Source organism: Carcharhinus amblyrhynchos, chromosome 3, assembly GCF_965287045.1.
Source record: "Carcharhinus amblyrhynchos chromosome 3, sCarAmb.v2.hapA, whole genome shotgun sequence".
Classification (NCBI taxonomy): domain Eukaryota; kingdom Metazoa; phylum Chordata; class Chondrichthyes; order Carcharhiniformes; family Carcharhinidae; genus Carcharhinus; species Carcharhinus amblyrhynchos.
The window spans coordinates 65,547,539-65,562,964 of NC_137326.1; the positions used below are offsets into that span (position 1 = coordinate 65,547,539).

A 15,426-nucleotide genomic window follows, 5' to 3' on the forward strand; every position below is an offset into this window, starting at 1 on the left:
GAAACATGGGTGACTGACTGACTACATTTCCTTACAGGCCGCAAGAATTGGTTAGAGTAGCAATTGGATGCACTTAAGAGCATGAAGATGGTGAAAAGTGTCATCAGTAGGAGCTTTATAAACATGGTCACATCCAAGGTGCACGCAGAGAGATGGGTGACTGCTAGAAGGGGCAGGCAGTCAGTGCAGGAATCCCCTGTGGTCATCCCCCTAACAAGTATACAGTTTTGGATAATGTTGGGGGGGGGGCGGGGTGTTGGCCTATCAGGGGATAACAACAGCAGCCACGGTATGGCACTATGGGTGGCTCTGTTGTTAAGCAGGGAAGGACAAAGAACGCTAGAGTATTAGTTATAGGGGACTCTATGGTTAGGGGTGCAGATAGGTGCTTCTGTGGAAGTGAAAGAAATTCCAGGATGGTATGTGCCTCCCTAGTGCCAGGGTCCAGGATGTGTCTGAACAGGCAGAAAGCATTCTGATGGGAGAGAGTGAACAGTCAGTGGTCGTGGGACATATTGGTACTAACAACATAGATAGGAAGAGTGAAAAGGTCCTGCCGCAGCAGATATGTGAGTTAGATGGAAAGCACGAATTCTAGGGTTGTAATCTCAGGATTATGCCGCCGGCCAGTGAGGCTGGAAATAGGAAGATAGCACAGGTCCAGATGTGGCTAAACAACTGCTGTAGGAGGGAAGGTTTCAAATATCTGGACCATTGGAGTCTCTTCCAGGGAAGGTGGGACCTGTACAAGGAGGACAGGTTGTATCTAAACTGGAAGGGCATAAATATTCTGGCTGGGAGGTTTGCTAGTGTCAGACAGGAGCATTTAAATTAGTTTGGCAGAGGGGTGGGAACCAAAGCAAAGGTAAATTAACTGAGGGGGAACTAGAGAGTAGGGTCAGTAAGACTCAGAGAAAGGGCAGGCAGGGTGTGGTTGCTAATCAAAGAGAGTCAAGTGGAATGAAGCACATTTGTTTCAATGTGAGAAGCACAACAGGGAATGCAGATGAACTTAGAGCTTGGATTAGTACTTGGAACAAGGATGTTGTTGCTATTGCACGGACTTGGTTAAGGAAAGGTCAGGATTGACAGCTTGACAAAGAACAAAGAAAATTACAGCACAGGAATAGGCTCTTCAGCCCTCCAAGCCTGCACCCGACCATGCTGCCTGACCCTTCCGGGGACGATATCCATCTATTCCCATCCTATTCATGTATTTGTCAAGACGCCCCTTAAAAGTAACTATCATATCTTCTTCCACTATCTCCACTGGCAGGGAGTTCCAGGCACGCACCACCCTCTGTAAAAAACTTGCCCTGCACATCTCCTTTAAACATTTGCTCCTGAATAATTGACACTTCCACCCTGAGATAGCTTCTGACTATCCACTCTGTCAATGCCCCTCAATCTTGTAGACTTCTATCATGTCACTCCTCCAATCCCTTTTCATAGCTTATGCCCTCCATACCAGGCAACATCCTGGTAAATCTTTTCTGTACCCTCTCCAAAGCCTCGACATCCTTCTGGAAGTGTGGCAACCAGAATTGAACACTATATTCCAAGTGTGGCCTAACTAAGGTGCAACATGACATGCCAATTTTTAAACTCAATGCCCTGGCCAATGAAGGCAAGCATGCTGCATGCCTTCTTGACTACCTTCTCCATCTATTTTGCCACTTTCAGTGATCTGTTTACCTCAACACCCAGATCCCTCTGCCAGTCAATACTCTTCAGGGTTCTGCCATTTACTGTATATTTCCTACCTGTATTACCTCACATTTGTCTAGATTAAATTCCATCTGCCATTTCTTCGCTCAAGTCTCCAACCAATCTATATCCTGCTGTATCCTCTGATGATTCTCATCGCTATCCGCAAATCCATCAACCTTTGTGTCATCGCAAACTTACCACCCAGTCACATTTTCCTCCAAATCATTTACATATATTACAAACAGCAAAGGTCCCAGCACTGATCCCTGAGGAACATCATTTGTTACAGAATTGCACTACTGGTTAAGGAGAATATTACAGCTATATTGCGGGAGAACATCTCAGAGGGCTCATACAGCGAGGCAATATGGGTAGAGCTCAGGAATAGGAAGGTATAGTCACAACGTTGGGGATTTGCTATAGGCCACCCAACAGCCAGCGGGAGATAAAGGAACAGATATGCAAGCAGATTTTGGCAAGGTGTAACACGGCGTGAAAGTAACAGGGTTGTTGTGGAAATTTTAACTTCCCCTATATTGACTGGGAGTCACTTAGTGCCAGGGACATGAATGGGGCAGAGTTTATAAGGAGCATCCAGGAGGGCTTCTTGAAACAGTGTGTAGATAGTCCACCTAGGGAAGGGGCCACACTAGACCCGGTGTTGGGGAGCTTGGCCAAGTGATCGACATTTCAGTAGGGGAGCAGTTTGGGAATAGTGACCACAAGCTTTAAGGTACTGATGGGTAAAAATAAGTGTAATCCTTGAGTGAATGTGCTAAGTTGGGAGAAGGCTAATTACAACAATATTAGGTAGGAATTGAAGAATGTAGATTGGGCGCAGATGGTTGAGGGTAAATCAACTTGTGCGAGGTTTTCCAGGGTAAGTTGATACAAATTCAAAACTGGCACATTCCTGTAATGATGAAGGATAAGTATGGCAAGTTTTGGGAACCTTGGATAATGGGAGATATTGTGAGCCTAGTCAAAGAGAAAAAGAAAGCATTTGTCAAGGTGAGGAGGCTGGGAACATTTGAAGCAAGTATGGAAATACAAGGAAAGTAGAAGAAAATTAAGCAAGGTGTAAGGAGGGCAAAAAAGGGTTCACAAAAAATCATTGGCAAGCAGGATTAAGGAAAATCCCAAAGCTTTTTATTCACATATCAAGAGCAAAAGGGTAGCCAGGAAGAGGGTTGGCCCACTCAACAACGGGAGCAAATCTATGCGTGGAGCCAGAGGAAATGGGCGCAGTATTAAATGAGTACTTTGCGTCAGTATTTACCAAAGAGAAGGACTGTGTGTATGATGAGTTTGGGGAAGGGTGTGTGGATAGTCTGAGTCATGTTGAGATCAAAAAGGTTGCATTGGGAGTCTTGAGAAATATTAAGGTAGACAAGTCCCCAGGGCCTGATGGGATATACCCCAGAATGCTGAGAGAGGCAAGGGAGGAAATTGCTGGGGCCTTGAGAGAAATTTTTGTATCTTCATTGACTGCAGGAGAGATCCCAGAGGGTTGCAGAATATCCAGTGTTGTTCCTTTGTTGAAGAAGGGTAGCAAGGATAATCTAGGTAATTACAGGTCGGTGAGCCTTATGTCAACGGTAGGGGAATTATTGGAGAGGATTCTTCGAGACAGGATTTACTCCCACTTAGAAACAAGTGGACAAATGCAGCAAGAGGCAACATGGTTTTGTGAAGGGAGTCATGTCTCACTGACTTGATCAAGTTCTGCGCGGAAATGATGAAGGTGATTGATGGTGGTAGGGCAGAGTATGTTGTCTATATTGACTTCAGCCTTTGACAAGGTCCCTCATGCCAGATTGGTGCAGAAGGTGAAGTCACACGGGATCAGAATGATCAGGTGATCTGGCAGAATGGACACAAAACTGGCTCGGTCATAGAAGACAGATGGTAGCAGTGGAAGGATGCGTTTCTGAATGGAGGGTTGTGACTACTGGCATTCCTCAAGCTGAGTTAGGGAACTGGTGCGGGAGCTGGATGACCTTCGGATCATTCGGCAGAATGAGAAGTTTATAGTTGTAGCTTCAGGGAGGTAGTTGTGCCAAAAGCACAGAGCACACGTAATTGGGTTGCCGTCAGGTGAGGGAAGGGGAAAGGGCAGGCAGAGCAGGGTTCCCCTATGGCCATTCCTCTCCACAATAGGTATACTGCTTTGGATACTGTTATGGAGGATGCCTTACCTGAGACAAGCTGCAGCAACCGGATCTCTGGCACTGAGTCTGGTTCTGCAGCGCAAAAGTGGGGGGGTGGGGGGGGAGAGAGAGAGAGAAGAGAGAAGAGAGAAGAGAGGAGAGAGGAGAGAGGAGAGAGGAGAGAGGAGAGAGGAGAGAGGAGAGAGAGAGAGAGAGAGAGAGAGAAGAGAGAGAGAGAGGAGAGAGAGAGAGGAGAGAGAGAGAGGAGAGAGAGAGAGAGAGAGAGAGAGGAGAGAGAGAGAGGAGAGAGAGAGAGGAGAGAGAGAGAGAGAGAGAGAGAGAGAGAGAGAGAGAGAGAGAGAGAGAAGAGAGAGAGAGAGAGAGAAGAGAGAGGAGAGAAGAGAGAGAGAGAAGAGAAGAGAGAAGAGAGAGAGAGAGAAGAGAAGAGAGAGAAGAGAAGAGAGAGAAGAGAAGAGAGAGAGAAGAGAAGAGAGAGAGAAGAGAAGAGAGAGAGAAGAGAAGAGAGAAGAGAAGAGAAGAGGAGAGAGAAGAGAAGAGAGAGAGAGAAGAGGAGAGTGGTAGTGATAGGGGACTCGATAGTCAGAGGTATAGACAGAAAGTACTGTGGTTATGGAACATAGAACATTACAGCGCAGAACAGGCCCTTCGGCCCACGATGTTGCGCCGACCAGTTAAAAAAAAACAATGACCCACTAATCTAAACCAATCCCTTATCGTCCATAAACCTATCCACGGATCTCTTAAACGCCTCCAAACTAGGCGCATTTACAACCGCAGCAGGCAGGGCATTCCAATCCCTCACCACCCTCTGGGTAAAGAACCTACCCCTGACATCCGTCCTATAACTACCCCCCCTTAATTTAAAGCCGTGCCCCATCGTGCTAGCTTTCTCCATCCGAGGAAAAAGGCTATCACTGTCCACCCTATCTAAACCTCTAATCATCTTACATGTTTCAATAAGATCCCCTCTTAGCCGCCGCCTTTCTAGCGAAAACAACCCCAAATCCCTCAGTCTCTCCTCATAGGACCTCCCCTGCATACCAGGCAACATCCTGGTAAACCTCCTCTGCACCCTCTCCAAAGCCTCCACATCCTTCCTGTAATGTGGGGACCAGAACTGCACACAGTACTCCAAGTGCGGCCGCACCAGAGTTGTGTACAGTTGCAACATGACGCTGCGACTCCTAAATTCAATCCCCCTACCAATAAACGCCAAGACACCGTATGCCTTCTTAACAACCTTATCTACTTGATTCCCAACTTTCAGGGATCTATGTACACATACACCTAGATCCCTCTGTTCATCCACACTATTCAAAGTCCTCCCGTTAGCCCTATACTCAACATTCCTACCAAAGTGAATCACCTCACACTTCTCCGCATTAAACTCCATCCGCCACCTCTCGGCCCAGCTCCGCAACCTGTCTAAGTCTCCCTGCAAACTATGACACCCTTCCTCACAATCTACCACACCTCCGATTTTGGTGTCATCAGCAAATTTACTAATCCACCCAGCTATACCCTCATCCAGATCATTAATAAAAATTACAAACAGCAGTGGCCCCAAAACAGATCCCTGAGGCACACCACTCGTAACCGAACTCCATGACGAATATTTACCATCAACCACCACCCTCTGTCTCCTATCTGCTAGCCAATTCCTGATCCAATTTCCTAGACTACCCTCAATCCCATACATCTGCATTTTGTGCAGAAGCCTACCATGGTGAACCTTATCAAACGCCTTACTAAAATCCATATATACCACGTCAACTGCCTTTCCCCCATCCACCTCTTTGGTCACTTTCTCAAAAAAGTCAATAAGGTTAGTAAGGCACGACCTACCTGCTACAAAACCATGCTGACTATCTCCAATCAATTCATTACTCTCCAAATAACTATAAATCCTATCCCTAATAATTTTTTCTAAAACCTTGCCCACAACAGAAGTCAGACTCACCGGTCTATAATTCCCGGGGAAGTCTCTGTTCCCCTTCTTAAACAATGGGACAACATTCGCTATCCTCCAATCCTCCGGTACTATACCAGAGACAAACGACGACCTGAAGATCAGAGCCAGAGGCTCTGCAATCACCTCTCTTGCCTCCCAGAGAATCCTAGGGTAAATCCCATCCGGACCAGGGGACTTATCTATTTTCAAACCCTCTAGAATATCCAGCACATCCCCGTTATCAACTGCAATACTGTCTATTTTACACCCCTGCAACCCAGTGTCCTCCTCAGCTATATTCATGTCCCCCTGCGTGAACACCGAAGAGAAATATTGGTTCAATGCCTCACCAATCTCTTCCGGTTCCACACACAATTTCCCTCTACTGTCTGTAACTGACCCTAATCTTGCCCTAACCAACCTTCTGTTCTTGACATACCTATAGAACGCCTTAGGATTCTCCTTAATCCTATCTGCCAAAGTCTTCTCATGTCCTCTTTTAGCCCTTCTTAACTCACTCAATTCCCTCCTAGCCAATCTAAAGCTTTCTAACGCACTACCTGAGCCCTCAAGCCTCATCCGAACATAAGCCTCCTTTTTCTTTTTAACCAACGAAACAACTTTTTTAGTGCAGCACGTTTCCCTAGCCCTACCAAATCCTCCTTGCCTGACAGGGACATACCTATCACAGACTCGCAGAAGCTGCTCCTTGAAAAAACTCCACATTTCGGACGTTCCCAGTCCCTGTAATCTCCTAGTCCAACCTATGCTTCCTAATTCTCTCCTAATAGCCTCATAATTACCCTTCCCCCAGCTAAAACTACTGACCCGAGGTTCATGCCTATCCCTTTCCATCACTAAGGTGAACGTAACCGAATTGTGGTCACTATCACCAAAATGCACACCAACTTCCAAGTCTAGCACCTGGTCTGGCTCATTTCCCAGCACCAAATCCAATATAGCCTCACCTCTAGTTGGCCTATCTACATACTGAGTCAAAAAACCTTCCTGCATGCTTTGTACAAAAACTGACCCCTCTAACAAGCTAGAGCTATAGCAATTCCAATCAATATTAGTAAAGTTAAAGTCCCCCATAACAATTACCCTATTACTTTCACTCCTAACCAGGATCGTCTCCGCAATCCTTTCCTCAACCTCGCTAGAACTTTTAGGAGGTCTATAAAAGACTCCCAACAGGGTGACCTCTCCTCTCCTATTTCTAATCTCCGCCCATACTACCTCAACAGACAAGTCTTCATCAAACTTCCTCTCTAACACTGTGATACAGTCCTTGACCAATAATGCTACCCCTCCCCCCCTTCTACCTCCTTCTCAACTCCGACTAAAGCATTTGAACCCCGGAACCTGCAACAACCATTCCTGTCCCTGCTCTATCCATGTCTCTGAAACGGCCACAACATCAAAGTCCCAGGTACTGATCCACGCTGCAAGTTCATCCACTTTATTGCGAATACTTCTCGCATTAAAGTACACGCATTTCAAACCCTGCTCCGCCCCACCCCCACGATGCCGTGCATTGCAGTCCCCATCTATGCCCCCCTCACTTTCACCCCCTCTACTCAGGATCCCACCCCCCCTCCGAATCAGTTTAAACCTCCCTGCATAGCCTTTGCAAATTTACCCCCCAGTATCAACAGTATTACCTTCATTGACCCTATTACCTATTCAAAAACCCCCGAGTTAGTGAAACACTATTTCCCTTTTTGAAATCTATGCTGGCTTTTCTTAACCAACCCACATTTTTCTATGTGGCTACCAATTCTATCCCTAATAATTGTTTCTAGATGCTTCCCTACCACTGAAGTTAAACTGATTGGTTGTGATCCTGACAACCCATCTTAAACAAGCCATAATGTGTGCAATTCTCCTGTCTTCTAGCATCTCCTGAGTCTTAAAACCAACAGAGACTCTTGGATGGTTTGTTGCCTCCCGGGTGCCAGGATCAGGGATGTCTCTAATCGTGGGCCCTGCATTCTGAGGCAGGAGGGTGATCAGCCAGACGTCATGGTACACATCGGTACCAATGACATAGGAAGAAAGAGTGTGGAGGTCCTGAAGAGCGAGTATAGACAGCTTGGTAGGAAGTTAAAAAGCAGGACCCCGAGGTTAGTAATCTCAGGATTGCTACCTGTGCCACATGCCAGTGAGGGTAAGAGTAGGATGCTCAGGCTGAGGAACTGGTGTAGGGGCAATGGTTTCAGATTTCTAGATCATTGGGACCTCTTCTGGGGTAGGTGGGGCCTCTACAAGAGAGACGGGTTACACTTGAACTACAAGGGGACCAATATACTTGCTGGGAGGTTTGCTAGTGTTATTGGGGAGGCTTTAAACTAGATTTGCGGGGGGGATGGGAACCAGAGTGCCAGAGTAGATAGTGGAGTGGGGGTGAAAATAAATGATGTTAATAGTTCATGCAAAATCACAAATAGAAGGGTGGTGGTAATAATCTTCTGAGGTGTGTCTATTTCAATGCCAGGAGTACTGTGGGGGAGGCAGACGAGTTGAGGGCGTGGATTGGCACATGGAATTACGACACTATAGCCATTAGTGAAACTTGGCTACAGGAGGGGCAGGACTGGCAGTCCAATGTTCCAGGGTTCTGATGTTTCAAACGTGATAGAGGCAGGGGGATAAAGGGTGGGGGCGTGGCATTCCTAGTCAGGGAAAATGTTGCAGCAGTGCTCAGGCAGGACAGATTAGAGAGCCTGTCTACAGAGGCTGTATGGGTGGAGCTGAGAAACAGGAAAGGTATGACCACATCAAGGGGGTTGTATTATAGACCACCCAATAGTCAGCGAGAATTGGAGGAATAAATCTGCAGACAACTGCCGGAAACAAAGTTGTCATAGTAGGGGATTTTAATTTTCCACATATAGATTGGGATTCCCATACTGTTAAAGGTCTAGACAGGGTGGAGTTTGTAAAATGTGTTCAGGAAAATTTTCTAAATCAATTTATAGAGGTGCCAACTAGAGAGGATGCGATATTGGATCTCCTATTGGGAAATGAGTTAGGGCAAGCAACAGAAGCGTGTGTAGGGGAACATTTTGGTTCCAGTGATCACAACGCTATTAGTTTCAACTTGATCATGGATAAAGATAAATCTGGTCCTCAGGTTGAGGTTCTAAACTGGAAAAAGGCCAAATTTGAAGAAATGAAAAAGGATCTAAAAAGCATGGATTGGGACAGGCTGTTTTCTGGCAAGGATGTGATTCCTAAGTGGGAGGCCTTCAAAGGAGAAATTTTGTGAGTGCAGAGTTTGTATGTTCCTGTCAGGATTAAAGACAAAGTGAATAAGAATAAGGAACCTTGGTTTTCGAGGGATATTGCAACTCTGATAAAGAAGAAGAGATGTATGACACGTATAGGCAACAGGGACAAATAAGATGCTTGAGGAGTATAAAAAGTGCAAGAAACTACTTAAGAGAGAAATCAGGAGGGCTAAAAGGTAGCTTTGGCAGTCAGGGTGAAGGATAATCCTAAGAGCTTCTACAGGTATATTAAGAGCAAAAGGATAGTAAGGGATAAAATTGCTCATCTTGAAGATCAGAGTGGTTGGCTTTGTATGGAACCAAACAAAAACGGGGGAGATATTAAATGGGTTTTTTGCATCCATATTTACTAAGGAAACTGGCGTGGAGTCTACGGAATTAAGGCAAACAAGTAGGGAGGTCATGGAACCTATACAGATTAAAGGGAAAGAGGTGCTTGCTGTCTTGAAGCAAATCAGAGTAAATAAATCCCCAGGACCGGACAGGGTATTCCCTTGGACCTTGAAGGAGATTAGTGTTGAAATTGCAGGGATCCTGGGCAGATGTATTTAAAATGTCGGTATTCACGGGTGAGGTGCCAGATGATTGGAAGATAGCTCATGTTGTTCCGTTGTTTAAAAAAGGCTCAAAAAGTAATCCAGGAAATTATAGGCCAGTAAGTTTGACATGAGTAGTAGGTAAATTATTGGAAGGAATACTAAGAGATAGGATTTACAAATACTTGGATGAACAGGGACTTATTAGGGAGAGTCAACATGGCTTTGTGCCTGGTAGGTCATGCTTAATCAATCAACCTATTAGAGATTTTCAAGGAGGTTCCAGGAAAGTGGATGAAGGGAAAGCAGTGGGATGTTGTCTACATGGACTTCAGTAAGGCCTTTGACAAGGTCCCGCATGGGAGGTTAATTAAGAAGGCTCAGTCGCTAAGTACACATGGAGAGGTAGTAAATTAGATTAAACATTGGCTCAATGGAAGAAGTCAGAGAGTGGTAGTGGAGGATTGCTTCTCTGAGTGGAGGCCTGTGGCTAGTGGTGTGCCACAGGGATCAGTGCTGGGTCCGTTGTTTGTCATCTATATCAATGATCTGGATGATAATGTGGTAAATTGGATCAGCAAATTTGCTGACGATACAAAGGCTAGAGGTGTAGTGGACAGTGAGGAAGGTTTTCAAAGCATGCAGAGGGATTTGTACCAGCTAGAAAAATGGGCTTAAAAATGGCAGATGGAGGTTAATGCAGACAAGTGTGAGGTATTGCACTTTGGAAGGACAGACCAAGGTAGAACATACAGGGTAAATGGTAGGACACTGAAGAGTGTAGTAGAACAGAGGGATCTGGGAATACAGATAAATAATTCCCTAAAAATGACATCACAGATAGATAGGGCTGTAAAGAGTGCTTTTGGAACACTGGCCTTTACAAGTCAAAGTATTGAGTATAAGAGTTGGAATGTTATGGTAAGGTTGTACAAGACATTGGTGAGGCCAAATTTAGAATATTGTGTGCAGTTTTGGTCACCTAATTACAGGAAGGATATTAATAAGGTTGAAAGAGTGTAGAGAAGGTTTACAAGGATGTTGCCAGGACTTGAGAAACTGAATTACAGAGAAAGGTTGAATAGGTTAGGACTTTATTCCCTGGAGCGTAGAAGAAAGAGGGGAGATTTGATCGAGGTGTATAAGATTTTGATGGGTATAGATAGAGTGAATGCAAGCAGGCTTTTTCCACTGTAGCTAGGGGACAAAAAAAACCTGAGGACATGGGTTAAGGGTGAAGGGGAAAAGTTTAAAGGAAATATTGTGGGGGCTTCTTCACACAGAGTGGTGGGAGTGTGGAATGAGTTGCCAGATGGAGTGGTGAATGCGGGCTCACTTTTAACATTTAAGAAAAACTTAGACAGGTGCATGGATGAGAGGGGTGTGGAGGGATACGGTCAAGGTGCAGGTCAGTGGAACTAAGCAGAAAAATGGTTCGTACAGCCAAGAAGGGTAAAAAAGCCCTTCTGTGCTGTAGTGTTCTACAGTTCTATGGATCAGTGCTGGGACCTTTGCTGTTTGTAATATATAGAAATGATTTGGAGGAAAATGCAACTAAGAACAAAGAACAAAAGAATAAAAATCAGCCCGGGAAACAGGCCCTTCGGCCCAACAAGCCCACGCCGCCATCTCAACACCACCAGTCCCCCTCTCCACCCACTGGATTGATTAGTAAGTTTGCGGACGACACAAAGGTTGGTGGATTTGCGGATAGTGATGAGGACCATCAGAGGAAACAGCAAGATATCGGTCAGTTGGAGACTTGGGCGGAGAAATGGCAGATGGAGTTTAATCTGGACAAATGTGAGGGAATGCATTTTGGAAAGTCTAATACAGATGGGAAATATACAGTAAATGGCAGAACCCTGAAGAGTATTGACAGGCAGAGGCATCTGGGTGTTCAGGTACACAGGTCACTGAAAGTGGCAAAGCATGTGGAGAAGATAGTCAAGAAGGCACACAGCATCCTTGCCTTCATTGGCCGGGGCACTGAGTTTAAAAAATGGCAAGTTATGTTGCAGCTTTATAGAACCTTAGTTAGGCTGCACTGGAATATAGTGTTCAATTCTGGTCGCCACACTCCCAGAAGGGTGTGAAGGCTTGGGAGAGGATACAGAAAAGATTTGCCAGGATGCTGCCTGGTATGGAGAGCTTTAGCTATGAAGAGAAGTTGGAGAAATTTGGTTTTTCCCTCACTGGAATGACAAAGGTTGAGGGGAACCTAATAGAAGTTTACAAGATTATGAAGTGCATTGGCAGAGTGGATGGTCAGAAGCTTTTTCCCAGGGTGGAGCAGACAATTACTAGGAGGCATATGTACAAGGTGAAAAGGGCAAAGTTTAAAGGAGATATACGAGGCAAATCTTTTTACACAGAGGGTGATGGGTGCCTGGAACTTGGGTGACATAGTGGAAGCAGATACAATAGTACTTCTAAGGGGCGTCTTGACACATACACAAATAGGCTGGGAACCATGGAAGGGTAGGGAGTTTTAGTTCAGTCAGGCAGTATGGTCAGTGTAGACTTCGAGAGCTGAAGGGCCTGTTCCTGTGCTGTAATTTTCTTTGTTAACATGCAACACGGGGAAGCAAATTTCAGGAATCCAAACAATGCTAAGAAAACCATCACAGCAACACACTCAACATTGAGAAACACATCACAGCAAAACACGCAACATTTAGAAACATCTTAATAATGGGGCAAACACTGAGAAACACGCATCTCGGCAACACCTGACACTCAAGAGGTACATCTCAGTAACACATCTCAGAAACATACCCAGCACTGAGAAAACCATCACAGCAACACACCCAGCACTGAGAAACGCACCTCAGAAATAACATCCAACACATCAGCAAAAAACACAACGTTTAGAAACACTGAGAAACATAGCTCACCAGCACACCTCATACTGTGAAACACCTCTCAGCAAAACATTTAAAATATTTCAGCAGCACATTCAGAACTGAAAAACATAATCAGCAACACAGATAACACTGAGCAGAACATCTCAGCAGCACACCCAACACTGAGAAACACCTCTCAGCAACAACACCCAGCACTGAGACACATCTCAGGGGCGGCACGGTAGCACAGTAGTTAGCAGTGCTGCTTCACAGCTCCAGGGACCCGAGTTCGACTCCCGGCTTGGGTCACTGTCTGTGTGGAGTTTGCACATTCTCCATGTGTCTGCATGGGTTTCCTCCCACAGTCCAAAGATGTGCGGGTTAGGTTAATTGGCCATGCTAGATTGCCCTTTAGTGTCCTGGGTTGCGTAGGTTAGAGGGATTAGTTGGTAATATATGGGGATAGGGCCTGGGTGGGATTGTGGTCGGTGCAGAGTCGATGGGCTGAATGGCCTCTTTCTGCACTGTAGGGTTTCTATGATCTAAGCGACACATCCAACACTGACAAACACATCTCAGCAACACACCCAACACTGAGAAACTGATCACAGAAACACATCTAACACTCAGAAAATCACCTTAGCGACCACATTCAAAGGTGAGAAACATCAGCAAAAACACCAAACGTTGCGCAACAGAGCATGCACTGAGAAACACATCACAGCAACAGAGCGTGCACTGAGAATCATGTCAGGAACACACACACACACACACACACACACACACACACACACACACACACACACACACGAACAGTAAGTTATCTAAGCAACACCCCAAAACTGAGAAACACATTTCAGCAACAACACCCATCACTGGGAAAAACATCTCAATAACACACCCACTACTGTGAAACACCTCTCATCAGCTGATGGTGTGACTGAGTGACACATCTAATAAACACATCCACCACTGAGAAAATGATTTCAGCAACACGAACAAGAGAAAAACTGATCAAAGAAACACATCCACTGAGAAAACATCTCAGCAACACACCCAACACTGAGACTACATCCTAGCAACACACTCAACATTAATGAAACACACAGCACTGAGAAAATCATGCCTGCGACACATCCAATTCTAGGCAAAAAACAACTCAGCAACACCACCAAAAACAGGGATACACATCACAGCAACACACCCAGTACTGAGAAACACATCACAGCAACAAAGCGTACACTGAGAATCATTTCAGGAACACACACATCACTGAGAAAACCATTATGGCAACGCACCCTTTGCTGAGAAACACGTATCAGCAACACATCCAACACAAACACATCTCAGCAACACAGTCAGCACAGAGAAACATATCACAGCAACACGCCCAACACTAAGAAAACACATCAGCAACATACCCAACACTGAGAAACATACCTCAGCAACACACTGAGCACATTTCAGTAAAAACTAGGGGCACAAACCTGTGGGGAAGTTGTGCGTTTCTGCAGTGAAGATTATGTGCCTTGTTGTTCTACGTACATCCACCTTGCTCGCACATGACTGATTGCTGGGATAGAGACACTTCACGGCTTTCCCTGTAATTGCACTTTAAAAAAAACAAAGAAGAAAGAACAAAAACAGCCCGGGAAACAGGCCCTTCGGCCCAACAAGCCCGCGCCACCATCTCAACACCACCAGTCCCCCTCTCTACCCACGACCCCTGCCTAATGTTTTATGGCCATCCACATTGAGGGAAACTGATTTAGGGACAATTTATTCCTGCCAATCAGCCTAACAGCACATCTTTGGGGTGTGGGAGGAAACCGGAGCACCCGGAGAAAACCCACGCAAGCACGGGGAGAATGCTCAAACTCCCACAGACACCGGCCCAAATCAATGTGTCTGCACAGCAATCAGCGATAGTCACTGAGCTGTCGTCTTGCCCAGTATCTTGTCCAGTTTAGGCACACACTAACGACATGAAGCACGAGGCCAATCTCGAACAACCAAGAGCAGCCCCAGTACGACCCATCGCGTGTATGCCCCTCGTTGGACACGAGGTGGACCGACTTAAAACCTGTGAATGAAAAGAGAAAAAACATTATTATCATACTATACCCATTTACATTACCAGGGACGCCCCAATGCTAATGATCCTTATTTAAAACAATCTCCTATATCCACCCATCTCCAACCCAGTCATGTGCCTAAGTTACTCTTAAAGGACTCTAGCGTGTTTGCCTCCACCACCTTACTTGGCAGAGCATTCCATACCCCCACTACCCTCTGTGTGAAAAACCTCCCTCTAATATCTGTGTTGTACCTCTCCCCCCTCACCTCAAACCCATGGCCCCTTGTCCCACATGTCTCTATCATAGGAAATAGCTTACCTCTGTTTACTCTATCTATACCCTTCATAATCTTATATACCTCTATTAGATCCCCCCTCAGTCGCCGTCTTTCAAGGGAAAACAGCCCCCAATCTTTCCTCATATCCCAGTCCTTCCATACCAGGCAACATCCTGGTAAACCTCCTCTGCACTCTCTCCAGAGTCTCCACGTCCTTCTGGTAGTAAGGCAACCAGAACTGGACGCAGTACTCCAAATGCGGCCTAACCAACATTCTGTACAACTGCAACATTAGACTCCAGCTCTTATATTCTATACTCCTTCCTATAAAGGCTAACATACCATAGGCTTTCTTCACCACACTCTCCACTTGCACTGCCACCTTCAAAGACTTGTGCACTTGCACCCCCAGGTCTCACTGCGATTCTATACTCCTTACGGGCTTATCCTTTACCATATAACTCCCCCCTACATTATTCCGGCCGAAATGCATCACCTCACACTGCTCCTCACTGCCCGCCAATCCAGCCATCTTGGTGTCATCAGCAAATTTGCTGATCACAC

At 45.7% G+C, this 15,426-nt stretch overlaps 1 protein-coding gene across 3 annotated transcripts in view; it reads right to left on the bottom strand.

Moving 5' to 3' along the window:
* pfas (phosphoribosylformylglycinamidine synthase) overlaps positions 1-15,426 on the bottom strand; it is a 158,706-nt gene that overhangs the window by 113,383 nt on the left and 29,897 nt on the right. For all 3 annotated transcript variants that reach the window (XM_080184918.1, XM_080184910.1, XM_080184925.1), the window contains one exon: positions 13,995-14,119. In XM_080184918.1, coding sequence (XP_080041044.1) covers positions 13,995-14,119 — 125 coding nt within the window. The remainder of the gene's footprint in view (positions 1-13,994; positions 14,120-15,426) is intronic.